General features: G+C 53.0%; 1 protein-coding gene across 1 annotated transcript; it reads right to left on the bottom strand.

The window, feature by feature from the left end:
• Positions 1-1,702: 1,702 nt before the first annotated feature.
• Positions 1,703-25,634, bottom strand: SP2 (Sp2 transcription factor). Its single transcript, XM_084862676.1, has 7 exons — positions 25,529-25,634; positions 11,286-11,362; positions 9,269-10,243; positions 8,755-9,064; positions 7,225-7,399; positions 6,810-7,003; positions 1,703-5,270 (listed from the first exon to the last, which is right to left on the bottom strand). Exons 1-7 carry the CDS (start codon positions 25,533-25,535, stop codon positions 5,170-5,172), a joined length of 1,839 nt encoding a protein of 612 aa, XP_084718802.1. The 5' UTR covers positions 25,536-25,634; the 3' UTR covers positions 1,703-5,169.
• Positions 25,635-27,644: the final 2,010 nt, after the last annotated feature.

Here is a 27,644-nt window from a genome sequence, read left to right as displayed (position 1 = left end):
TTTTGCTCAGAGGGTAGAGCGTCAGCCTGCAGACTGAAGGGTCTGGGGTTTGATTCTGGTCAAGGCCATGTACCTTGGTTGCGGGTTCCATCCCCAGTAGGGAGCTTGTAGAAGGCAGCTGATCGGTGTTTCTCTCTCATCAATGTTTCTAACTCTCTCTGTCCCTCTCCCTTCTTCTCTGTAAAAAAAATCAAATAAAGATATTCTTAAAAAATCAATGATGAGAGAGAATCATCGATCGACTGCTTCCTGCATGCCCCGTATTGGGGATCAAGCCCGCAACCTGGGCTTGTGCCCTGACCGGGAATCGAACCATGACCTCCTGACTCATAGGTCGATGCTCCACCACTGAGCCACAGCGGCCGGGCATTCTTTTGCATATGTTCTGAAATCATCTTTTCGTCTAAATGATTGGATTATACATTTCCATTATAGCTTAGTGGTTGTGTTTTGGGACCTGGTGACCCCGCGGATGGTGGGCGAAGGAGGCCAGCACACGGAGTGTTCTCTAAACTGAAGCAGGACCCGGCGCCTGAGTGTGTGGGTGGGCGGAGAGGAAGAGGAGGGAATCGGCTCACCAGGATGACTTCAGGTGACATGGGCGGTGCTGTTCATTGAAGCGGGGCATGTTGGAGGAGGAGGTTTGGGGGAGAGACGAAGTCCCTGCGGAGGGAGGGTTTATGGGACACCCACGTTATGTCGGATTATATAATCAAGTCTGGCGTTTAGGAGAGAGGTCTAGGCCAGTGTTTTTCAACCTTTTTTGGGCAAAGGCACACTTGTTTCATGAAAAAAATCACGAGGCACACCACCATTAGAAAATGTTAAAAAAATTTAACTCTGTGCCTATATTGACTATATATAAAGTAATTCTCTTGAATAGGAATCAAATAAACACAAAGAAAGTATTTTATAATTACTTTATTATGAAATATTAAGTAAACAAAATAGTGAAAAATTATAAAATTCTTGTCTTGTCTGCACCTACGGCACCAGGCAACATCTCGCGGCACACTAGTGTGCCTCGGAACAGCGGTTGAAAAACGCTGGTCTAGGCTAATGAGACCAGACTAGGTGTCAGGAGCCACCGAACTGGCACTTGAAACCATGGGGGAGGGGGAGACCGTCAGAGGGTCTGGGTGAGTGAAGGACAGTGGGGAGGTGGGGAGAGGCCCGGGAGGATGGAAATGATACAGTGCCCAGCTCTCCAGGGGGCTGGTGGCAGGCTGGAGGGGGTGTGCTGGGGGCCTCTAAGCTCGGGAAGCCTGGGGCCCAGCCTCGGGGTGAACTCGGGACACCCAGAGGGTGGGTACTTGGTGCTCTGCCAGCAGATGCCCGAGTCCCACGTGTGGTTATCAGGGGACGCAGAGGAGAGACGCGGAGGGGACGGACTTACCTGAGTGTCCGCCTGTGGCTGTGTGGTTGACGCCTGACATGATTCTTCCTGTGCTCATGGGTCACTTTGCCAATACATCCCATGGTTTTCACTGGTGTTCCCCATCGGAAGCTCCTTCACGGGATGGACTATGTCACTTACTTTCTCTGCCTCCTTCTCAACATGCCAGCCAGGAAACGCTCATCTGTCATGTGTATGCATAAACTGTTTTGTTAAGTCTCTCTGTAGCCAGTGCTAGGCATGGTGGGTAGGGCTTGGGTTGTTGTTTTGTGTGTGTGTGTGTGTGTGTGTGTGTGTGTGTGTGTGTTTTGTTTTTTTGCACCTGGTGGGAGCCTGGCTAAGTGTCCTTGTTGGCTGGAGGCATGTTGAGCTTTCCCAGGCTGAGTGAGGTCTCAGGGCACCAGTCCCGTCGGTGCCACTGGCTGTGTTGTAATTAGCGTGTGGTCCACAGGCAGAAGGGGGCAGGTTCCCAGGCGTGACCTGGCGATTCTGTTTCCTGGAGAGATCCCGGTTGTTGGTATGTGACCCTCTTCTCCAGCCCCGATGCCCTGCTGTTCCCCACTGTGGTTTGCTTTCTTTTCACCCGCATCCCTGCTCTTGGTTCCATCTTCCCTGGTTCACTTCCTGCTCTTCTCCTCCCCGAGGACCTTTCCCTGGGGAACCCGGCTGCCGCCTGTCCTGTTACTGTGGCTCCCTTAGGGGCTTTGTCCCAAAGGCCTTGGTCAGGTTCCAAGAGCCTCAGCCACATCCATGAGCCAGGAGCCCCTGGTGGGTCCGGGGACCTGAGATGCTGCAGGTGGCTCCCATCAGCATACTCGTGTAGGGCCTCCGTGGGCCCCCAAAAGGTGATTGAAGAAATGGACTGAGTAGCTGGAAGGAAGCCTGAGTTCCATTTGCTGCTTTGATTTTTTTTTTTAAGGGTAATCTGCCTGGATTTGCCTTCAGTATGGGGGGAACTTCCCCAGCCCTCTTTTCTTTCCGGTTTATAATTCTAGGATCTGGAATCAAAGAGCTGCTGTGTTGAGCATCACTGAGCAGACAAGATGGGAGGGGGGGAGGGTTTGGTACAGATGACCCTGAGGATGGATTGTGGGTGTCCACACTCCCAAGCTGCTGGGGATAGCCTGCCCGCCCCCAAGTCTCCATTTTCAGCCTGCCGATCAGGTGTCCTGGGGGTGGGGTGGGGGGTGGGGGGCTCCAGCATGGACAGCAGTCCTCCACCCCCTGCAACTCACAAGTAAATTAAGGATGGGCTGCAGCAGATGAGGGCGGACCGGCCACAGGTTTCTCCATTCTGCCCTCTTGCCATTTCCTGGGCGAGGCAGCATACGTTCTCTTGCCTCCTTCCTACCTCGGGCATCCCATGGGAGGCAGAGATGGCTGGGTATAACTTGTGAACCTGCCTCCAGGAGAAGGGAAATCCCGAGTGTCGGCCCTCGGTTCTGCCCTCCGGGCCTGGCACCCTCATTTCCAAAGGATGCCCAGGCGTCGGGTCAGTTTCCGCTCTTGAAGCAGGTGACTTGCAGTCAGCTCTCAGGAAAGGATCACTCTTTGTGCCTGATCGCAAAGGCGATGGGGAACGTGGGGGAAGGCGGCATTTGTTAATATTCCCCTTCTCTCCACCAATCCTAACTCAGAACTCAGCAGGGCATATTTTTTTTCCCCTACAATCCACGTGAGAGGGAGAGAGAAATACAGCCCCGTCTCCCACCTGCCAGGGAAGCGATGAGATGCTGGGCTGATGGGCTCCTGCAGAGGCTTCTCTGTCGGAGCTGTTCTGGTGTCACTCAAAGGGCCTAAGTGTGGGTAGGCCGGGCCTTCCTGCCTGATCAGGAAGAAGTGGTGGAGACAGAGAACCTGAGATCCATCCGAGATCGGCTCCCTGTTATTCTCTAGCTGATGTGAGTGAGGGTGGCTGGCGTTAAGGAAGAGCTGTTGGCTTGCAAATAAATGCAGGCCGCTGGTGACACAGTGGATCGCTCCAGAGGAGCCTGGGCGCTCCTGCAGGGAACAGCGGCCCTGGGTGTGCCATTCAAGGTGAGTAAAAAGGCATCGGCCGCATAAGGAGAGCACTCGCTGTTCTTTATCTGCTCGAGAACAGCTCTCCCCCTTCAGCCAGCTGCTCTCAGGATCCTGCAGTGTGCTCCAGTCTCAGTGTCCGTAACATCACAGCCCCGGCCTTCTTAACCTCTCTGTGCTTCCCCCTCAAGTCCCCGCCCAGATGTGAATCTGCAGCACTCGGTAAGAACAGAATCAGCTCACCGCCCCCGCTGGTGCTGGGTGAGGCCTCGGAGAAAAGCAGGGTCTGTGCCCAGGGTCCTCGCTTGGCTAGAGACGGGCTCCAGGCCTGGCTGCCCGCCTGGGAAGGGATCCTGATCCTTAGGGAATCTCGTTTTCTCCAGACACGGTAGCTTGTGGAAATGACAGAGCCGGGCCCCTTTGGCTCTTCCCAGTGAGAGCAGGCCCTGTGCCTGGGCGGGGAGAGTGGAGTGGAAGCAGCAGCTTGCTGGTAAGGGAGACATTGCTGTGACTTGAGTCTGAACAGTGTGCCTGCTTTGATCTGGACAAAACTGGCTGTGGAAGAACAAAGCAGGAACCCCTATGCGAGGTCCTGTCCCCTCCGGGGGCTGGTGCCAATGCCATGAGGTGTCTGTGGCCGCGACCCTTTTGAGGCCAGGAGAGGACGGTCCTGCCTCGGTCCCAGGAGGACCGGACACTCTGAGACCAGGGTTCCCTCCCTCAGTCCCCTCAGGCCCCTCTCCAAGCTCTATGAGGTCAAAGACAAAGGAAGCTGCACTGCCAAGTTGCATATTTTGCCTCAGGCAACTAAATTTATTAGCAAGGAAATTTTTTGTCAGCCCAGTGCTGAACAAAGTACATCGTTAATAAAGGATAACAAATCTGTCAATCATAAAACATACCTCAAGCAGTTACAACTAAAAATAAAGTTGTATTTTGTTTATTAATTTAAAAGCCTCAAAAATAACAAGCAATATGTTTTTAAACATGTAGTAGACACAATTGTCTATTATACAATATACACTGTACAGAACTAGAGCTTGGGCTGGGAGGGGTAGGTGAGATGAAGGGAGAGTGGAGAGGTTCGGGGTGTAAAGTTTTTATCTGAATCCAGATTCAAATTGAAATGCTGTGTCATTTAGAAAAAAGAACTGCTAGTGAGAAAAAAACCCATATGCTCGTCACTGCCTCCCAAAACCCTAAACTGAAAGCAGGCCTGGGGGAGGTGAGTAACAAGAACGGGAGGAAGGGAGCAATTAAATAAAACTGTAAAGCACACACAATACACAGTGTTCATTATCTGAAAGAGAGTATAAGGCAACGTTCTCCATAGAAAAGGGGGTCGGGGAGTCCGTGGTGGTTTTGTTTAAATAGAAAGTTGGAATGTGCTGGAGAAGAGTGGTGGGCGGGCGTGTGGCGTGGAGGTGGGTGCCGGCGGGCCTGGGTGCAGGCCCGGGGCGCTGAGGTGGCCGGGCGGGGAGGTGATGGCACGATGATGCGACTCTCGCAGTGTGGGGGGGGCGGGGACTCACTTTGCTCCTCGATGGAGTGAAATTCATGTTTTTCCTTTGGAAATAAAGGTTCCCATTCGTCCTGGCTTAGAACGTCTCGTTGGGCAGAGCTCGGGCTTCAGGAGAGGCGAGTGTGGGGCAGCAGAGCCCCTTCCGTGAGGAGGGAGGGCCGAGGGCAGGCCCAGGCGGCCGGGCCTCCTTCTCACGGGGGGACCGCGTCTCGGGCTTCCCGCCTCCGCGGGCCTACAAGTTCTTCGTGACCAGGTGCGTCTTGTAATGTTTGGTGAGGTGGTCACTCCGCATGAAGCGCTTCTGGCACTGGGCACACTCGAAGCGTTTGTCCCCTGGGAGGAGGAGATGGCCGTCACTCACAGACACTGTCCCGGCCCCCCGAGGAGAGGCACAGGTGACCTCAAGCGTGTGATGTCAAAAAAACCAGCGATTGTGCCCTAGCCGGTTTGGCTCAGTGGATAGAGCGTCGGCTCACAGACTGGAGGGTCCCGGGTTCAGTTCTGGTCAAGGGCATGCATATTTGTTGCAGGTTCCCTGGCCCTGGCTGGGGTGCATGCACGAGGCAACCTATCGATGTGTCTCTCACATCAGTTTTTCTCTCTGTCTCTCTCCCCTCCACTTTCTAAAAATTACTGGATAAAAATTTCCTCAGGTGAGGATTGACAATAACAACAACAAAATAATAATAATAGTGATTGGACCCATAAATGAATGAAAATAGTGAAACTATTTCAGGACAATCATTAAGGAAATAATAGGAAAGGCAATATGGGGTAGCAATTAAGTGTGTGGACTTGGTAGTAACAGGTCAATGTAGTGCTGCTGCATCCTTAAAAATTTGAATCCATAATAGCTGTACCTGAAATAGATGGGCTAGCCCAGCTGGTGTGGCTCAGTGGTTGAGTGTCAACCCAGGAACCAAGAGGTCACTGGCTCAGTTCCTGGTTGGGGCACATGCCCAGGTTGTGAGCTTGATCCCCAGTACGGGACATGCAGGAAACAGCCAATTGATGACGTTTCTCTCTCACTGATGTTTCTCTCTCTCTCCCTTCTGCTCTTTCTCAAATCAATAAAAAAAAAACAAAACATTTAAAAGAGAGAGAAATAATAGAGGGACTAGCCCTGGCTGCCTGGCTCAGTGGATAGAGCGTCGGCCTGTGGACTCAAGGGTCCCTGATTCGATTCAGCTGTGGGCTCGATCCCCAGTGGGGGGCATGCAAGAGGCAGCCAATCAATGATTCTCATCACTGATGTTTCTATCCTTCTCCCTTTCTGTCTGACATCAATAAAAATATATTAAAAAAATAATAATAATAGATGGGCTAAAGTTGTAGCTCCTATCAATATTACTCGGAATTATTCTATAACTTGTCTTTAATGTAGAAATGTATAGTTTCATCGATATGATTATATTTCAAATGGGGGAGGGGAAGAGTGTGGATTTGGGAGTCAGGGGGGCCTGCGTCTGAACCCAGCTCTGCTAGTCACTGAGACCCAGCCACCTCTCCAGCCTCAGTAAAACGGGCCTGACCGAAGCCCCTCCCAGAGCTGTTCTGAGGGTTAATTAGGCGGCTGTGAAGGCGCAGTACAGGGCCTGGCACGCGACGTCAGTGCTAGTTCCATAAATAACCGCTGCTGCACGGGGCTTTGGGAAACCCCGCGGTGAGGGGTGGCTGAAAGCATCTGGGTAGCGTGGAGCCCCGCGCAGACAGTCTAGCTCCTGCTCGAGGTGGAGTTCCTGGGCAGGCCAGGAATCCCGACGCCACTGAGGGCCGTGGAGTGGGGGTGCGGGGAGGCGGGGGGGCCCGGGGGGTTGCTGGCCTGCCAGGGAAGGGGGAGAGGCCGTCGGTGTGCAGGGGACGGGAACAAACCTGTGTGGGTGCGGGCGTGCCGCTGGAGCTCGTCGCTCCGCGTGAACCTCTTCCCACAGAAGAACCAGTTGCAGACGAAGGGCCGCTCGCCGGTGTGCAGGCGCACGTGGGCCCGCAGCAGAGACGTCTTCCGGAAGGTCTTGCCGCAGTCGGGGATGTGGCACACGTGCTTCTTCTTGCCCTGCTCGCCAGACCTGGCGTGGGGAGGGAGGGAGGGAGGGGGAGGGAAAGCAGTGAGGGGGACAGAAGGTGGGGCAGGATGGGATGGAGAGGGGATGAGGGGGCCGGCCAGAGAGCACAGCGGAGGTGCGGCGGGCCGAGGTGGTGTGGGGTCGCTGCCTCGCCCCCTCCGTCTGTGCCCCGGGAAGGTGCGGGGGGACAGGCACCTGCCGGGCTGCCAGGCTGGCCCCATTACCTCTTGTCCCCATCCTTGCAGTTGGGACACGTGCAGGCCATGCGGCGCCGCTTCTCCCCGGGCTGGGCCTCCCCGGACAGGGCCTGCTCCATCTGCAGCTGGATCTGGGTGGGGCTCAGCCCACTGATGGTCAGGTTGTTCCCAGACACATTCTGCACCGTCAGCTGCTGCTGGCCTGTGGGTGGCAGGGCATGGTTGGGGTGAGGAAGCCTGAGGGACAGAGCAGGGAGCCTGACACCCCCCTTCCCTTCTGCACATGATAAGGATAACCAAACAGCTAATGCTTCTGAGAGCCTGTATGCCTTATACGCCTTCAACCTTCACAATCCGGTGAAACAGATACTATTATCCTCCTTTCACAGCTGAAGAAACTGAGGCTCAATAACATATCAAGATCACACAGCTAATAAGATGTAGGACTCGGACTGAACCCAGGCAGTCGACTTCAGCATTAGTGTGCTGAACCACTACAGCACACCACACCACACCACATTACACCACACACCACACCACACCACACCACACCACACCAGCCAAATGTGCTTTCACGTATTTCAATTGGGAAGAGTCTTGTCCTGAGGGGTGTTTCTTCCAGAATTTCCTCCAGCCTTGGGCCCTTGTGAGATACCTGCTTTCAGGAAATTCTCCAGGGATTTCTGTTAATAAGAGTAAGAGCCAGGCTGGTGTGGCTCAGTGGTTGAGCATTGACCCATGAACCAGGAGGTTATGTGTGATTCCTGGTCAGGACACATGCCTGGGTTGCAGGCTTGATCCCCAGTAGGGGGCATGTAGGAAGCAGCCAATCATTTATTGTCTCTCATCAATGATGTTTCTACCCCTCTCTCCCTCTCCCTAAAATCAATAAAAACATATTAAAAAAAACATAAAGAAGACAGTTCTGAAGGCTTTGGAAAAAACAAGCCCTCTAGGACTTGCATAAAGCCTTTCAAAGCAGAGGAGTGTTGCTGACCTATTGCTGGTGTTAAAGTGCCAGTACCCTGTAAAGGCCTTCTTCTGGCTAAAGGCAAGGCAGGAACCGTTTTTGCTAGGTAGCTACAATAGTCTTGCTGATTTGCAAGGCTGCTTTCCTCCTGTAAATATGACCAGATATCCCACTCAGCTGGAGAGAAGCACAAGCCATTCCCACTGCCAAACGCTCCCTCCTTTCCTTCCACGTTAACTCAAGGCTTTCTCATTCTGGAAGTCTTCCTTCGAGTCTCTTTACCCAGGGCCTCCCTCGAAGAGGTATCTGTCTTTGTTCTGTACCAAACCAGTTTGCATTGGTGTCAGCTGGAGTTTCTCCTAGTCTATCTTATTCTCTCCACCACAGTCAAGGTCTCCAGCTGTAAGCTGAGGCCAACAAGCATCTTACACTATCTCACAGGCCACTGTAAGGACTGAGTGGACAAGCCTTTCAGCTGGAAAGGATGAGACACTGCTGCTCCTGGGAAGCACGGGGTGGCCCACGGTTCCGATGGGAGGGGTGTGCAGGCCCACTACCCGCGCCCCAGCCCAGGGGGCTCCCCTCACCGCCGGTGTTGGTGATGGTGACAGGCACACCCTGGACTTGGACACCGTTGATGTTGATGGTCTGCATGGCCTGGGCCGCTGCCGCCAGCTGGGCTGCGTTCAGGCTGATGATGCTGCCGGCAGGGGCGATCTTTGGCAGGGGCCGCTCTTTCCGGAGAATGGCGGCTGAGTGCTTTTTGCTGGTCCCGCTCGGGTGCGGAGCCCGGGGGGCGGGACTGCTGCAGGTGGTGGAGGTGGGTGCAGCCGTCGCCGGGGAGCTGTCCTGGAGGAGGACCGTCTGCACCTCACCGGAAGGCGTACGGAAGTAGACCTGGGAGGGACCGGAGAGAAAGAGTCAGTGTTCCAGGAGGGTCTGGTTCCCACACGTCCTGCCCACCCCAAACGATACTGACTCTGAACATTCAGATCAAATCGGGAAATGCGTCAGCATCGTCTTCAAAGGCAAGCTGAGTGGAGCGCTAGCCAGTTAGTGCTAAGAGGAGAGGAAGGCAGGTGCAGAGGGTGTGCGCGGTACCTGAGTAGGCGTGGGCTCGGCCGCCTGGATCTGAAAGTTCTGGGAGGGCTTCTGGGGGACAGTGGGGAGGGTGGCAGAAGCGGCCTGCACCACTCTCAGGGCCTGCTGGGGGATCTGCACCACCTGCTGCTGCTCGGCCTTGGGGGGCACCACCTGCACCTGCTGGACCACAGCGGGCTGGCCCCCACCCGGGCTCTGCACAATGAGCAGGTTGTTCCCTGCCTGGATGATGTTGTCCGCTGTGGTCTCGATCAGCACCGTCTCCACCTGCTCCGCCACAGCCACCGAGGGCTGGGAGGCGGGCAGACTCTTCTTCCTGGCTTTCTTGTTGGCCTTGGACAGCGGGATGGGAGGACTCTCGGCCAGGAGCTGCGTGGAGGCCGCGGTGTCGCTGGTGTTCACGAGGTTGTTGACAGGCAGAGTAAGTGTCACGTTGCCACCCCCGCCTGTCAGCTTCACCACACTGGCCCCGCTCTGCACGGGGGTGGAGGTTGTACTTGACTTCTGGACAGGGGCTGGCTTGATGGGGACGGGCTTGTGCCCGGATGGTGAGGGGGTGATGATGGCTTGGTTGGTGCCAGGGATGATCTGGATTTGGTTGGTGAGATTGGGCTGTACTTGGATGGTCTGGCCACTGCTCGCCTGAATCTGAGAGACTGTCTGGTACTGGATGTTGGCATTGGATCGGGTCCCTTTGTTAAGCACAGCGGGATTCTGGATGGCGAACACCAGCTGACCCCCAGGATAGGATGTGCTCAGTTGTGACCCTTGAATCTGAAGTATGTTTCCTTTGGAGGACAAGATTCCAAAGCTATTCTTGCCGGGGCTGAGGGGGAGAGGGGCGGGCTTGATAGGGACCAGTTTCCGGGGTGTGGGCTGTGGGGGCGCAGGAGGCGTCACAGCGGCCTCAACAGCGGGAGGCCCAATTTTGCTGCATGTTGCAGCAAGCAGAGCCAAGGGAGACGGCTGGGAATCCTGCAAAAAACCCAGAGGAGAAAAGGAGTGAGCCGTGAGGGCCGGCAGCCCAGCCACCCTCTGCCTGTTTGATCCTCTGCTCTTGGCAGCTTCCTCCCACTGCAGTCGTCCTGTTGTTCCTGCTGGTTTCTCCATCCTTTATAATAAAACCCTAACATGCAAATCGGCCGAATGACCAGTCGCTATGACGCACTGACCACCAGACGCTCAATGCAGGAGCTGCCCCCTGGTGGTCGGTGTGCTCCCACAGGGAGAGCACTGCTCAGCTAGAAGCTGGCTCACGGCTGGCGAGTGCAGTGGTGGTGATGGTGGCTATCTGACTGCCGGCTTATGGGACATCCCCTGAGGGGTCCCGGACTGCCAGAGGGTGCAGGCTGGGCTGTGGGACCCCTCCCTCCCCCAGTGCACGAATGTTGTGCACCAGCCTGTGCTGAGTGAAAAGGAGGAAGGGGGGGAAAGTCTTTCTCAGGAAGGAGTGCCCGGAAGCACCCAGGACAGGGTGAGCTAACAGCATGAGCTGGCCACTCACTCCCCACTGGCCTCAGTAACAGGGCACAGGACCACCCTGAGCTCTCACATGGAGTCCACTGGCCCAGCACAGGGGTTAAGGGACCCCTGATTCCTCAGCTGAGGAAGGGAGAAGGGAAAGGAAAAGGGAGGAGCAACAAGAGGAACACACCCTCTGGCAAAGTGTTTTCTAGGGACGAGACTTCACTGACCAGGGCGGCTGCTCCTTTGAGGCTACAAGGCAGCCTGTGGGGTGTGGGGTGTGGGGACACAGCCGCTGTTTTCCTTATATGGTCAGTGGAGTCAGTGGAAGAGACGTTGAGTTTAATCCTGCTTTTCCCCTGCCCCCTCTGTGGCACCTTAGGTTAGCGGCCTAACTTAGGTGAGCGGCCAGGTTTCTTAGTTCGGAAACAGGTGACTGAACGTCCCTGGTCTCACTTCCCGGGGTGTTCACAGTGAGTGTGCAGTCTGGTTGAGTGGCAGCTTTAGGAGTCCTTCCAGGCTGTGCAAACCCCCACCACCCCAGCCCACTCACCTGGGTGCTGGAGGCAGCGGGCTGCAGGTAATCGCTGGGACTGACAGCAGCAGTGGCAGCCATGCTGGTCTGTGGATCTGCCGGGAGAAAAGAGAGTCATGCACAAAATGCCCAAAGAACTCAAACCCACCGTCTTGTATTACCGTTTTGTGTCTTTGCTGCCGCTTCTCTAAGAGCTTTGCCCACACTGACCCACTCAAGCTGAGCAGCCCTGCATCTTTCCAGCAGATGCCCTTCTCTGCTCAGACTCAGCCATCCACGGCTGCGAGGACAGCCGGTCCTGCCTTCCCCCGACTATCCCCTCCAGCCAACATAAAGCCCGAGATAACGTGAAGATGCGGAGATTATACCAAGCGCAGCTTCTGTAACTGAAGCGTGAACCTCTGGAGCCCTCTGTGGGGCACTGCTGAGTCTCCCTAGGTCCCCTCCCCCAGCTGGTCCTCCAGCCCTGACCCATGTTTCCTCGCACTGCTGCTGTGGCCAGAGGCCATGCCAGCTTGGAAGAGCAGCTCGGCTCAGTCAGGATTCCTGGCAAGGAGGACACATCTACTCCACGCTCAAGTCCTGGGTTCTCTGTGCTCAGCCTTCACCACCAAGGCCCAGCGGCCCATGTAGTGGTCCACAGCACATGGAGAATTGCTTTATGGGAATTTACACTTCAATGTAAGGCAATAGGTACAGCCCCATACTAGGTATCACCTGGTTGGCCCAATAGGTATCACCAAGACGAGGAAGCTAATCACTGAATATAATGAGAATAAAGATAGAGTAAATTCTATTTTTGTTTAAATGTATATGTATTTCAATATATGAATATAGCAGGAAAAAGTCTTAAATTGCTAAAATGTTAAAAAAAATTATCTCTTGGAGGTTGGATTTTGCTGAAGAGAATTTTTCTCCTTGTTTTTCTCTGTATTTTGTCGTTTTCTCACAATAAATGTATTCTATGTGCTCTTTTTAAAATAAAGGAAGATAAAGAATGTTGAGGAAGTAATTAAGACTCTCTACTCTGAATTAAGTCTAATCTAAGATAAATATAAGATAGGGAACATGAAAACCATGAGAACTTGGGGGAAAGAATTAAGCTATCTTACAGTTCACACATCACTGAAGAAGAAGGACACTGGGCAGAGCCTAACTTAGAAAGCAGATTTCGGGAAGTACAGAAACAAGAAGGGTATTCACCATGTCAGAGGCTCAAAAAGGCAAAATGGCTGAGGCACTGAGCCCCTGCTGGGCACTGAGGACAGGAGAAGTTGGGGAGAAAGTGGAACAATTCAATGTTAGCTGGCCTCTGGCTTCTCTCTATGGGAGAAGGAGTTTTTTGCTTTTTTGTTTTTAATATATTTTTATTGATTTCAGAGAGGAAGGGAAAAGGAGAGAAAGATAGAAACATCAATGATGACAGGGAATCATTGATCAGCTGCTGCTTGCACGCCCCCTACTGGGGACTGAGCCTGGTATGTGCGCTTGACCAGAATCAAACCCGGGACTCTTCAGTCTGCAGGCCGAAGCTCTATCCACTGAGCCAAACAAGCTAGTGCTGGGAGGAAGGTTCTTAAATGGGAAAAGGTAAAGAAACGGTGAATGAGAGACAGAATCCAGGACAGGGGATGGAATAGTTAAATGGTTCCCAGAATCCAGGACAGGGGATGGAATAGTTAAATGGTTCCCAGAACCCAGGACAGGGGATGGAATAGTTAAATGGTTCCCAGAACCCAGGACAGGGGATGGAATAGTTAAATGGTTCCCAGAACCCAGGACAGGGGATGGAATAGTTAAATGGTTCCCAGAACCCAGGACAGGGGATGGAATAGTTAAATGGTTCCCAGAACCCAGGACAGGGGATGGAATAGTTAAATGGTTCCCAGAACCCAGGACAGGGGATGGAATAGTTAAATGGTTCCCAGAACCCAGGACAGGGGATGGAATAGTTAAATGGTTGTGGGCTCAGCACCAGAGCAGGAGAGGCTTTGCAGCACTGGAGTAAAACGGGTGAGGAGCCAGGGGGCAGCTCCAGGCAAAACCCAGAATAAATGATTGACCAGCACTGCAATTACTGAGGTAAGGGAGCCGGACAGCAATCATCTATGCAAGCACACGGCTGCAAAAAACATGTCATCCTGAACAAATCTGTTTTGTGGGGTTTGGGCTGGATACATCAGAATGGTATGCGCTGCACATTGTCTTCCAACGAGGCCCCTGGATGAGATTTTTGTAAGATTCTTATAAGAAGGGGAGGCACTGCAGGCAGGGTGACAGTACTTGGGGGCTAAGTAGATCCATGCTGTCTGGTTGGCTGCTGCAAGGTCAACCAGGGTGCCTCAAGCTAGGGATGGGGCCCAGGACCAGGGTCCGCGGGCTTCTCCTCAGAGGCTCGAGCGTTCTCTACCAGAAGGTTTTATTCTTGTTTTCACTGTGGAGAGCATCGTTTTAAAAGGAACAAACACTATAGATCACTGGCTGGTGGTTGCTGACCCCAGATTTGTACATTTCAGGGCCTATTACAACCATATTAGTGCCAAGTGCTGCTACTCTAACTGTGTGGGCTAATTAAGACAACTTGATTCTGCATTTAACTCATTTGCTACATTTGTGCAGCGTGAGGGAAGACAGCGCTTCAGAAGCTGGGTGGGTTGTCTCCTCACGAGACCCCGCAGAGTGGGCGTGAGAAGTCACGGAGGCGCCGGTGTCAAGTCTGCGCTGTGCTTCTGCTGACAACAGCGACTCAGGTCACACTGATGTCCCCCCAGAATGATGCTGTCAGTTTGAGTTTTACTGGCTTTGGGGTAGTTATTTAATTAATTTTATAGGAGCCAGATCAGTGAGTTGATACACAGATTTGTGTGAGTACATAATTAAGTTGTAGCATTATAATGAAAGCAATCTAAGTTGATTCAAAAACATCTTTTCTCTACAGCAGCGTTCCAACTATTCAGACCATGAACCACAGCTATAATAACAATTTACATCAAGATCCAGGGCGCTCATACACCCACACACTTCCTGTTCTGTGCTCATGCAATAAGAGTTTCCAATGCCCTAGCTCATTCTCTCTCATCATTGATGTTTCTATCTCTCCTTCCCTCTCCCTTCCTCTCTGAAATCAATAAAAAATATATATTATAAAGTTTCCAGAAACAAAAGATGCCCTGACTACATGTGATGGACTTTTGCTATTTTTCTCCCCTATTTCATATTTTTCTTTATTTTAAAACTATTTTTAAAAAATTGATTTTTAGCCCTGACCGGTTTGGCTCAGTGGATAGAGCGTCGGCCTGCAGACTCAAAGGTCCCAGGTTCAATTCTGGTCAAGGGCATGTATCTTGGTTGCGGGCACATACCCAGTGGGGAGTGTGCAGGAGGCAGCTGGTGGATGTTTCTCTCTCATTGATGTTTCTATCTCTCTATCCCTCTCCCTTCCTCTCTGTAAAAAAAATCAATAAAATATTTTTTTTTTAAAAATTGATTTTCAGAGCCTTGGCTGGTGTGCTCAGTGGATAGAGCACTGGCCTGCAGACTGAGGGGTCTCGGGGTTTGATTCCAGTCAAGGGCACGTGCCCAGGTTGTGGGCTTGATCCCCAGTGGGGGAAAGTGCAGGAGGCAGCCAATTAATGATTCCTATCATTGATGTTTCTATCTATCTATCTCTCCCTTCTTCTCTAAAATCAATAAAAATTTTTAAATAAAAAATTGATTTTTAGAGAGAGGAAGGAAAAAAGAGAAACATCAATGCTTTTATTGATTTTAGAGAGAGAGAAGGAGAATCATTGATCGTCTGACTCCTGCACATCCCCTACTGTGGATCAAGCCCACAACCCAGGCATGTTCCCTGACTAGGAATCGAACCCATGGCCTTCTGGTTCATAGGTCCATGCTCAACCACTGAGCCATGCTTGGGCTTTTATTTTTAAACTAGAGGCCCGGTACATGAAATCTGTGCACAGGTAGGGTCCCTAGGCCTGGCTGGCTATTTGGGCCCATCAGAGCCTCTGGCTGCCGGCTGGGGACTCCCTTCGTTCTGTGCCACCCCCTAGTGGTCAGCATATGTCATAGTGACCAATTGGTCTCCCAGTCCAACTCCCGCAGGGACAATGTGCATATTAGGCTTTTATATATAGATGCTGATTGTGACCCATTAATTGCTTTTGTGCCCTAGAGACTGGAAATGGCTGCTTTAGAGTAATCTAACCACCTTCCAACTTTGGGAAACTGCAACTACTTAGTAGGCACGTTCAATTTGCAGATGTCACAAGACTGAGAAGGATTGCAAACACGGTGTTAGGGTTCAAAGAGCTCTTTAAAAAATGGCATGTGCAGAAAGCTGCAGGCCGAAATGAGAACTTGTCCTGTGCTAGTCATCAGTGAGGAGGCTGGGGCATTCCTCTCTCAGTCCCCCTGCACCATCTCTAAAACGGAGGTAGTCATCCTCATGGGATTCCAGGAGGCATCAACAATTGATATGAAAAGCATTCACCATATAGTGGGCAATCAGGAAATGGTGGTTTAAACTTTAAAGTTGAATAAACTCTGCACTTAAGATTTTTTAAAAAGTAACATGTATACAGGACAGGAAGACAGAGCTTAATAGTAAGTCTCATTCGAAAAAGCTGCAGTGGTTTTAACTCAAAGCTAAGCGGGCGCCAACAGAATCTTAATGCGGTTGCCAAAAAAGCTACTGCAATCTTGCACTGCATTTCCCGAAGTTCAATCACAGGAGAAGAGAAGGAAGAGTCCCAGTGTGCTCTGCACCCTCGGGCTACATGGGAGTGCCAGGTTTCATTCTGAGGGACAGTTTGAAAAGGGGGGCTCAGCAGTGGAAGTGGTTCAGAGGAGAGCGGCAGTGGTTGTGGCACGGGTGCCCGAGCAGCTGTACCCACCAGTGTATTGACTCCCTTCGAGGGCTCAGAGGGCGGAACCAAGATTTCAGGTTGGAAATTTCGAGAAGCCAGAATTCAGATTCCGAGAGAAACTTTCAAACGTTGGAATAAGCTGCCTTTTGAAGTAACGTTCTCCCTCCTCTGGAACCAGTTAGCCTGAGGCAGAATGTGTGTCTGCTGGAGTCAGGATGTCTAGATGGGGCGGGAGTTGGACTGAACTGCCTTTTTGGTCTTTACAATTCTCAGACCGCGCTGCTGATAAACACACACGATGAGCTAGCTGCGGGCGGGCGGGGAGGAGAGCAGCGGCAGAGGCCCTCCCAGGAGGCTCCTGGGCCCAGGCTCCCTTAGCTGACGCTGGTGAATGACTCCCTGCGACACCGTCTGTTATGAAACGGAGGGATAGGACCGCGTGCAAACAGAATGAAAACCGGCCCCGAGCTTCCTCCTCACCCCCTTCCCTGCTCCCTGCCTCCCTCTGCAGCCATCACTGCCCCGGACGCCCACGGTGCGGGGCCTGGCCGGCCCTGAGTGAGCCCGCAGTGAGGAAGCCAGAGCAGATCCACTGAAGCGAGCTGCAGGCTGCTGGCGCCTGACGTGGCACCATTTCAGTTTGGTTTCATTTTCCTCCCCAGCTGGCTCTCGACATCCTCCTCTGGACTGCCAGCCAGTGTTTGTCTCTCTCCTAGGATCACTCAGCTTATGGCCCCCGGGCAACCAAAACAGAAGCTCTCCTCCCCGCCACTGCGGGCTTAGACCCAACCCGGAGATTAGCCACAAAAGGGAAGAGAAGACTTCCCGTTGGGGTTTGGAGACGAGAATTGGCTAAGAAATGGCGGGGACAGTAACTACAAGACTCTGATCGACGTACTTTAGAACCACATTAATTTGGAGCCTTATATTTAAAATGTGTAATTGGGACATAAATTGTGCTTTCCTTCATATTATAAAAAGCGAGCCTGCAAAAGGACTCTTATTGGTCTATACCATACCCACCATTTTAATTGTACTGTTTTCTTTTTTTATCTTCACTGGAGAACATGCTTACTGATTTTCTTAGAGAGAGGGGAGGGGGAGGAAGGGAGGAACATCGATGTGCGAGAGAAACAGCGACTGCTTTCCTGTGCACACCCTGAACAGCCACTGGACCCACAACGCTTCACGTACAGGACAACGCTCCGACCGAGCCACCCGGCCGGGGGTACCACTGGCTTCTCACCGCAGTCACAGCCAGCCACTGAACCCTACCTTAGCCACACTGCAAGTGGGACTATGGCACACTCCAGAAAGAGGTGCCATTTCTTTCAGAGTTCTAGCATTCAGGTTGGCTAATCCCAAAAGATTTCACCTTGGCTGGTGAAACTTTACAGGCAACAGTAGCTCTCTCCGGTTTCAAGGGAAACTTCCAAGGTCATCAAGCAAGCCGTCCAGTGTCTGGTGGCACCAGTCTTTCCTGGAAGCCAGTTTAATTCTAAGGGCGGCAGGAAAGCATCCAAGTATCCTAGCTCTTGATAGAGGACTCATTTCCACCTCTGTCCCCTCTGCCTTGGCTTCAAGCACCTCCATAGGCTGACAACTCCCAGGTCTCTGCCCAGTGCGGACCAGCACACCAGCCCCCTGTGGGCCTTCCGCTTCCACTGCCCACAGAGCTCCCCCCTCAGCTGTCACCTTTGCCCACTCTCTCCAGCTTTCTCACCCTGGCACCGGGGGCTTCTGTCAGAGCCTTCATCTCTGCCACCGCCCTTCCCCTGAGAGCTCTCACTTCTCTTACTGGCTAAGACCTACTCGTCCTTCAGGTCTCGGCCTGTTGTTTTTTGTTTTTTTTCTCAGCAAAATCTATTGAGAGCCCACGATGTAAGGGGCATGTCATTTCCTCAGAGGCCTCCAGGACCTCTGGGTGGCCAGCTCTGTTTGCTGAACAGATACCCGAGGTCCAGTCCACAGCCCGGCGACCCTTCAGTGCTGCAGGCTGAGTGCATGTCTGGTTAAACCAGCCTCTTCTGGTATTTCCAGTCACAATGACAGCCAATCAAGTCCTCCTGATTCTACTTCCTACTCGTTGCTCCTCACCTCCATCGCCGCTATCCTAGCATTAACCACTTTGGCTCGGCCGGAAATACTGCCCAAAGCCTGCCTTCCAATAGCTTCCGGCTCTGGCCTTGCTCCTCTTCTCCAGCTCCCATGATCTGTCAGAATCATTTTAAAATGAAATTCCATCCAGCCTCTCCCCTCACTAAATCCTGAAAGAACTTCCAGCTCACCTCTTGATAAGCTTGTAGAAGTCAAAACAACCTGCCCCTTCTTCCCCCGCCCCCACCTCCTACTTATCTCCTGCCCTCCTCTCCTGAGGCACACCGGTTTTCTCCATTCTGGGACCTATATAACGGGCTCCCAGCATGCTCTCTTCCATCTGCTGGTCTCCAGGCCTCCTGCAGAGGGCCTTTAATCACTTAGGGAGACTTTCCCCTCCCTCCCACACCCCCACGTCCCCGAGTGGGTACGTGCTCCGGTTACGTGCCCGGGGACAGGGGGCACCTTCACAGCACTTCCCACCCCCAGGAGGGGTGTGTTCCTGTCCTGGGGTCTTCCCAGGGCTGACACAGGAGCATTCATAACAGGAAGAGCCTGCGGGATCCCGAAGCTCTGGCGGCGGGACTGGGGCTGTCCCACTGCTCTGTCACTTGGGACGCAGGGAAGGAAGGAAAGGGACAAAAGAAATACAACAGCGGCTTCCCGGAGCTCTTTCCCCTGAGAGCGCTTCACTCAGATTCCACAGCCCGGCCTCGTGGGTACGCAGCTGTTTTCGCCACAGGCTCCTACCATCCCAGATCGCTTTCTTGGCCTCCTGCTCCGGTATTTCCCCTGGAGGAATTTCACTCCTCGCTCCGCACAAACAGTCCTTCTGCTGTCTATTTTGGTCAGCTCGCTGGCCTGCAGCCAACATGCAGTTTCTAAGCCCAGTCTTTCCCAGTTGCCTTGCCTGGAGGGATTCCGAGCTGGTGAGGGAAAAGCAATCCAGGCTGGTTTTAGAGAACGTGGGACCGCAAAAGGAGCTGACAAACGGGCTAAGAATCAGCCTGTGAATGACTCCACGTTGCAGGGAATGCTTCCCAGAAGCTAATCTCCAGCCATCACAATAACCCTATAAAAGAGCTCTGAAACAGTAAACGGAATTTCTTTGACTTTCATTAAATATGAACAACTCTGGGGGGCGCCTGGCTAATGCCACAGGCCAAAGGAGGAAGGTCCTAAAGAATGGAGCCCTGGCCGCTTTGGGTCGGTGGACAGAGTGTGGGCCCTCGGACCAAAGGCTCACAGGTTCGATTCCAGGTCAAGGGCACATACCTTGGTGGCCGCTGGATCAGAATGGAGGCCTTGTCTCCACTCAGACACTTGACCAAGCCATCCAGTCTTCCCTGCTCCTAACTTTATCCCACCCTCAGCCCATGACCCTGATGTGTGTCCACCATTTCATCGGGAAGTTAAATGTCTGGCCTGGCCGGCTTGGCCCAATGAATGAATATCAACCGATGCACCAGGAGGTCACGGTCAGGATTCCAGTTCAGGGCACATGCCCAGGTTGCGGGCTCCATACTCAGTTGGGTTGCACAGAAGGCTGCCAATCAACGATTCTCTCTCATCATTGATGTTTCTATTCCTCTATCCCCCTCCCTTCTCTAAAATCAATAAAATTATATTTTAAAAAAAGAAGTTAAAATTCCCATTATAAGCTAAATCCATTATTTTTTTCCAGAAAAATTCCTTGCAAGAGTCACTTGTATTTACTGTCTCTAATTTCTTTCCTGCCAGTCTTTCTTTAAACCTGTTGCAGCCATGTTCCCCACCGCAGTGAGTGACACACACTCCATCCCTCCAGCTGCTCAGCCCTAAAGCCCTGGAGTCATCCTGGATCCTTCTTCGGTTCCACACTCTGCATTTGAGTCAGCAAACACTTCTGGCTCTCCCTTCAGGATACATTCAGAGTCTGACTGCTTTCCCATCACCTCTCGCTATCACCCAGGCCAGGTCCCCAGCACCTCTCGCCTGTGTAACTGTAACAGCCTTCTTGCTGGCTGGGCTTCTGACCCTGTCCCTGTTAGTCTTCTCTCAACGGCATCCGGTGAGACCATCAAACTTACATCATGACTGGTTCCTCTGCTCAGAGCCCTCCAATAGCATTCCGTCTCCCATTCCAATCAGAGCCAAAGTCCCCGCGGTGACACACAGGGCCCACGGTGCCTCGTCTCCTGTGACCTGATTTAGCCCCATCGTTCACCTCACTGCGTCAGGCCAGCCACCGGGCCTCCCTCCTGTTCCCGAACATGCCAGGTCTGGCCCCTGCTCAGGAGGGGCCTTTGCACTTGCTGTTCTCTCTGATTGCGTTCTCACCCTCTGTCTCTCACCCCAGACTGAGTACTGGCTCAATCTCTCCACTCTTTCACAGTTTTATGCAAATGTCATTTCCCATGGAGACCTTCCCAAACTGCCCTGTGAAATTATACCCCACACACATTCTTCCTGTCCTGTTTTCCTCCTCAGCATTTCTCCTTGTCTAACGTCTATTAGCTATTATTGTCTCCCAGTAAGGTGTAAGCTTCCTAAGGCACAGACTTCTCTCTGCCTCACCCGTGGATGTACCTCCGTACCGGGCACACAGTAGGTGCTTAGTCTGTATTTGCTGGGTGGATGACTGCATGCGCCCTGGAGGCTGCAGAGTGGGAGAGCCTACATGGAGCTTAAGAACCAAAAGAGAAACCCTGCAGATTTGCATATCCTTTGACTCAGCTGGGATCTGCTCACTAGGTTAGCTTAGCTGATCCAGTGCCAGATGGAACTCTCAGCCTCACAGTCACCTCACACAGGCAAGTGCACGTCTGTTCCTGCTCCTGGACAAATACGGTGAAGCACACAGACCACCACCACACTCCACTCCAATGCTCCTTTCAGCAAACATGCAGTGTGTGTGTGTGTGTGTGGGGGGGGTTCTTTTCCAAGAAAGTTAAAATAATGAGGGTACCTGCTATAGAAACACCTCTTTTCTGTCTCCCCCTGACTTCCTCTCCCCAAAATGTGCCTGTCATTAGCTGGTTTGCATACTGGTGGTCACAGTCTGCCTACTGCAGGGACTCTGGAGAAGCGAGTGGGACACAAGAGCAACAGGGAAAGGTGAGAACTCTCTACTCTGATAGAAGCAATCTCTGGAAATGGCACAGACTACTGGGCCTCAGAATTCTGTCCTGGAGAGCAGGTTGGGGGAGAAATGAAAGAACACCGTTATGTAAAAACATGCTCTCTCTACTTTGGCACATTGATTCGAGTCAATCCTGGGCTAGGACCAGCTTCTGAAGTGAGTGGTGACTTCATTTCCCTGGGAAGGGAGGGTTAGCTTACCCATTACTTTTTGGAAGTCTGGGAAGTGATTTGGTCTGTTTCTAGACTAATCTGAGACTTCCAATTAGACGGTGATCAGAGCAGAAATATTCCCTTCCAATCACACAGCCCTGCCTGCTGTCTCTGGTCCGCCGTGTCATCCCACCAAGTCCCAGAGGAGAGGCAGACGAGGGAGCTCCGGAAAGAGGAGGTCTGGGGACGCACAGGCTGCTGCCTGCGGATCCCGGAGCCATTTCACCCTGTGGCGGGGATGGAAACGACCATCTCACAGCCCAGGGACCAGCTGGCATCTCGGAGCCCGAAGCACCCGAAACTCCAGTCACCCAGCTAACCCTCTGCACGGGATGCTCTGGGGCTCTGGCTGGGTACAGCGTGCACCTCCGATGCGGAAACTAAGTGTGGCTAAGGAATGAGACGTCCGAGGGAAGGGTCCCGGCGGCTGGGCCTGCAAGCCTGCTCTCCCTGTGACACGCAGCCCTGTCACCTCACTCCTCAGGGCTGCACACGGAGGGAGACAGACTGTCTCACTGGCACTCAGCCCTGCCACAGGCCCTTGCTGGTGAGCGGAGCACGCCAGCCAGAGCCCGAGGGCTGAGGAGTCTCGGGCCTCCCTGTGCCGTGGGGCCTCGGAGCCGCAGCTCCCCCCAGGCTGACTCCGAGCCGCTCCAGGACCCTCTGCTCAGCAGCAGGAAAATCGGTTTCCACTTTGGAATCCCGTCAACGGGAACAAACCCAACAGAACGACCCGGAGCATCTCCGCGAGGGCGATCACTAACCCCCCCCCCTCAGGCGGGCGATGCCCGGGAATCGAACGCCCACGTTTCACCTTCTTTCCAGCAGACAGCAGCTCCAATAGCTAACAGAAAGGGGAGACCTCCCGCCCTGAGGTCTCCAGCGAAAATGCCTCCTGCCGAAAAGAAATCTACGCTAATTCGGGAAGAACTTCTGAAGAGAGACTTTCCAATGCATTTCGGAAATATCAAATCTAAGCACTGGCTCTCTGAGGGGAGAAATGAAGAGAACGCACTTCCCCCTCCTTCACCTGGTCCAGAGGTCACTCAAGAAACTGCATGTGGATCCAAAACTAAAGCAAGGCAAAAACAATAACAACAAACAAACAAGCAAAACCGTGAACAGATACATTCCATAAGGAGGTCCAGTTCCCAGCCCAGCTTGTGCTGGCTGGGTCCAGCTTGTGCTGGCTGGGTCCAGCTTGCAGAGCAAGTGTTCCTGGTGTCACACTTGCAGAGAAGACGTTCACAAGCCCCAAAGGGACACTGTCATCCCACAAACGCGCAAGCATCGGGCTTTACAGGTGACTCCCAGTCTGCAGTCCATGGGCCTTCAGACTGGACCATGTGACCGTTTACTAGTGAACTCAGAAGCGTTCACACAACTAACCCTCTAAGCTCTCCAGGACTCTAACATTCGTTACCAGGGTGTATTAGTTGGCTGCAACAGCTTAGAATGTCTTCAGGGGGCCCCACTTGGGCAATGCTTGCTTAAAGCAAGATTAAGAATTACTGCATGCCTACGGCAAGGGACTGCTTAGGGACCCTGCAACTTCTCCAGAAGACTGCTATCAAAGAACTAGGAAGTGCAAGGCCAAGATACCAAAAGGAACTATCCAGGCATTTGCTGAAATCTTCCGACAGCTTCTCCTTTCCACTGACAGACCTCCTGAGGCCCAGACTTTAACAGAACCTAATCTATATGCTATCAGCAGTGACGTCAAACTCTGCCTCCTACAGTCAGTTCTCCGTGCTGGGCAGTCAGGCTATGACTATGAACGACCTCAACCTGGGCCTCCTCAGCAAAGGGAATGTCTTTAACAGCCTCGCTCAGGGGGTTCATGTATGTCAGAGAGCTCCTCCACCACCACCACCCACCCTGCTGCTTTTCAGTGAAGAGCTTAAGTCTCTGTACAACCAAGTGGAAAAACCAGAATTAGAAATCTTACCACCCTAGCCAATTGGGCTCAGTGGACAGAGCCTTGGCCTGTCCTGACCCTTGGCCTGAAGGGTCCCAGGTTCGATTCCAGCCAAGGGCACATGCCTGGGTTGTGGGCTTTATCCCCTGAAGGGGATGTGCAGGAGGCAGCCGATCAATGATTCTCTCTCATCATTGATCTCTCTCTCTCTCCCTTCCTCTCTAAAATCAATATATATATATATATATATATATATATATATATATATATATATATATATATATAGATAGATTTAAAATCTTACCAATTGTCCCAGTGAGAATCCATTTCCAACAGGAATTAATGCCTGTTAGAAGCCACTGGAAACACTGACATCATCAGCCCTACTGAGGGGATGTATGACAGATGAGCCCCTTCACCAGAGACAGGAATTTAAAAAGTCACAGCAGTTACATTAATTACTGCAGACAACAGGTTTCTTTGGGTCGTTACTCAGAATCACTCCTCTGGTGTGGACTCCACCATCATTCCTTCCCGTCTCCCTGTGAGTTGGCTAATAACCCTAAACTTCCTAGCCCTAAAAATCTTACCCCCAGTGCCAACTCCACATTCAGCCCTCCGTGTGATACTGAACGCCGTGTGGGGTACAGCATTGCAGGTTTTAGACAGTGCATGCCCGTGTCCCTTAAAAGCCATCACCCCGGGGTGGGGTCATGAATGGGAGGTGGGTGGGGGGTCATGGGGAATAAGGACACATGTAATACCTTCCTCAATAAAGAATTTTTTTTTTTTAAAGAAAGATTTTTAAAAAGCCATCACCCCTCTATCTGCAATGAAATCGGTATGAGGAACCAATTCACTGCTTGAAGTAGATCTACTGGCTCTTCCTTCCCCTTTTCTAGGAAAACAACTAATAATTGAGCCAGGGAGAAGAAACATCAGAAGAATAAACAAAGTTCCGGAAAATGTGCACTGAGAAAAGCCAGACCGAGTCCCTCTGGATCAAGTTAATTAAGAAACTATTCAACACACGACAGTATGTTGGAATCAAAACCAAGGAGTGCAGTGAGAACGGGTTTCTCAATTGCCCAGAGAAAACACAGTTCCTTTTCAACTGAAGTTATAAAGCCCCCAGGAATAAATAAATATAAATATAAATATATACACGCCAAGAAGTACGGGTGAGAGGCTGCGATTCATAGGGGTGGGGAGGTGCGGTGGAAGAAAAAAAAAATATCCATTGTGCTTTATTTCTTTGGTTCATTCCTTAGGTTTGTGCCTGGCCCTCGGGATTCAGCAGGGTCAGGCTAGCTCCGTCACCAAGTTCTTAAACGTCTCCCAGTGTTTGGAGATATTTAGCTGGAGGCTCAAGGGTCCCAAAGAAGGAACGCAGTGAAGGGTGTGCCTGCTCGCAGCCTAAGGTCAGAGGTCACGTGCCTCGGGAGCGCCCTCCGCCCTGACACCCTCTCTCCGTGGGGATGCACCGGCCGCCTCGCCAGCTTCTGTGCCCGGCGGCGGCCATGCGCTCGGCGCCATCTGAGTGCCAGGCATCCCCCTTCCCCCCTCTGCACTCGGCGGGCCCGGCACCGCCGGTGGGCACCTGGGTTCCGGGGGCGGGAGGGCCCTCCCGGCACAGGGCCCCGCGGAGGGCGGTGGGCCGCCTCCGCGGAGCAGGCCCAGCAATCCCCCCGGGCCGGGCAGCGCGGCGGGCTTTGGGGGGAGACCCGGCGGAGGGGGGACCGGTCGGCCCCAGGTGCCCGCTCGTCCTGCCAGCCCCCGGAAGCGCTGCCCTCCCGCCCTGCGGGCTCCGAGGAGGCGGGGAGTCGAACGCCCCCTTCCGGGTGCCTCCGCCCGGCTGGCCAGCCCCGCTCCTCCTCCGGGCGGGAATCCTTCCTCCCCCGCCCCTCCCGGAGCCGGGCCCCGGCGCCAGGCCCGGCCCCAGGGGGCACCCCCCGGCCCCGGCTCCCCCTCCCTGCGGCCTCTGCCCGTCTTCCCGACCCATGGGGGCTAGGAAGACCCCGCCGGCAGCGGCCGAGACCCACCGCTCATTACGACATCTTCCTCCCTGGCCTCCGCCGCCTCCGCCGCCACCGACAGCCTGACACCGCCCGCCCAGCACCCGCCAATCCCGGAGCCCGCCACCGCCCGAGCGACGGCAGCGTTCACCAATAGACTGCTGGGTATTGGGGACCGACAGCACTCCTAACCAATCAAAGACGGGCATCTAGAGCGACGTTGGTTTGGCCAATAGACATGCGAGATGTAACTGATGGACGGTAGAAGGCACCAACCGGAAGCCTACTGAAGAGTGAGCGACGTGTTCGCCAGCCAACCGGAGGGAAGCAAAGTTCCTCCCACGGGGTGGTTGATGGACAGCAACAGGAAGCTAAGCTGGGCGGGGCTTGTCTTGGGGACTGATTTCCTATTGGTCGTGGTTGACCTTCCACCCACCTCTAACCCAAAGGATGAGTGATAGATCTGCCCTAAAGCCAATCACAAGTCCGCAGGGTGAGACCCCCCCCCCCTCCCCGAAAAGCCCTGTAAAGAGCGTGCAAATTACACCTCACTCCGGTGTCGCCGTGGTGTGTAGCATGGCTCTGCTACTCTCCGGCCACTCCATCCCGTTCCTGGTGAGTGGGAAGTGGGAAGCCACCAGCCTTTGATTTAGTCCCTCGCCCACCATCGCCTCCGGAGAAGAAAACGCACTCCCGGGCAACTTTATAAAACGAGGCAGCGGATACCGAGCGGGAGTTGGGGCTGCGTGACTTCTGCGGGGGATGGGATTGTTTTCATCGTCTCAGTTCCAGCCCCTGTAACCCGCCCCTCCCGGGTTATTGCAGCGACCCCCTCCCTGACAGCCCCCAGGTGTGGGCATCAGCAGCACCTGCAGCTCCGGGACTGGATTCCGGGGTCTCCTCTCCAATCCTCTGTAGCCCTGGTCTCCCCTGGAATATGCCCTCGCAGCAGCGCCTCCGGTGGACGGAGGTGGTATCTGCCCCGCCCCCCTTAGAGGTGCTGTGAGTCAAGCCCCTGGCAGGTGCCATCCGGGGAGGTTTGTCTCCCCCAGGTCTTTCCTGTGGACCGGTAAGTCGGGGAGGCTGCCTCGAATTAGTGAGAAGGAATCCACTCCGCCTTCCTACCAGCTTTGGGGTGGGAACGGGCACACCCCCTTGCAGAGGGGCAGGGTGCCAAGACTCGGAGCCCTGCCCTCTCCTGTAGAGTGAGGCTAAGCACACCCACATTTAGAGGGCGACTTTCCTTTAATAAACAACAAACCAACCACACCCCACAGGGAGAAATACGTTTGCATCCTGGGCCAATACACTTATACTCCTAGGAGAGGAGTGTAATAAAGTTTCCAAAATCAATACTTTCCCCCTGATATTTTTTTTAAAATATATTTTATTATTGATTTTTTTACAGAGAGGGATAGAGAGTTAGAAATATCCATGAGAGAGAATCATCGATCAGCTGCCTCTTGCACACCCCCTACTGGGGATGCGCCCGCAACCCAGGTACATGCCCTTGACCGGAATCAAACCTGGGATCCTTCAGTCTGCAGGCCAACGCTCTATCCACTGAGCCAAACCGGCTTCGGCTCCCCTGATATTTTTAATCCTGCCCTATTTATTTCCTTTTCTCTCTGCCCTTTTCTTTCTTTCTTGGATTTTTTTTGGGGGCGGGGGGGGGGACCACTCATAAAGGGTTGATACAATAAAAATGATATAAAATGCTGAGAATGCACAGGAATTGCTGAGTAAACGTTAATTGCCTTCCAGTGTCCTCCTCTCAGCCCGTAGCCTTTTTGAAAAACGAGACTTAAGAAAGAGATCACTCCTCCAAGACCCTCCATTGGCCCGGTACGCCTTTCTGGGTAAAAAGCCCAGACTTCACTTTTTAGGCAAACGAGGTCCTTCACACTCTTTCCTTGGGTTGGTCATGCTTTCTCTCCCTCCTCCAGCCCCTTCCTACGAATCCTCTCCTTTTCCCGAAGGAAATATTTCCCCGTTCCTAAACACTTAATGCTTCTCTACTGTGTCCCTTCCTTTCTAACCTGTCTTTATTTTTGGAAACTCCTACGCATCCTTCGAGACTGTGTTCACTGGAGGGAAGGGAGGGCAGGTGAAGGCATATGCTAGAGGGGAGGGGAGGCTGGGG

The sequence above is a fragment of the Pipistrellus hanaki genome (assembly GCF_964339955.1).
Source record: "Pipistrellus hanaki genome assembly, chromosome: 16".
In the NCBI taxonomy this organism is placed as follows: Eukaryota; Metazoa; Chordata; class Mammalia; order Chiroptera; family Vespertilionidae; genus Pipistrellus; species Pipistrellus hanaki.
The sequence above is the reverse complement of the archived record's forward strand: the minus strand, read 5'-3'. Positions and strand labels throughout refer to the sequence as shown.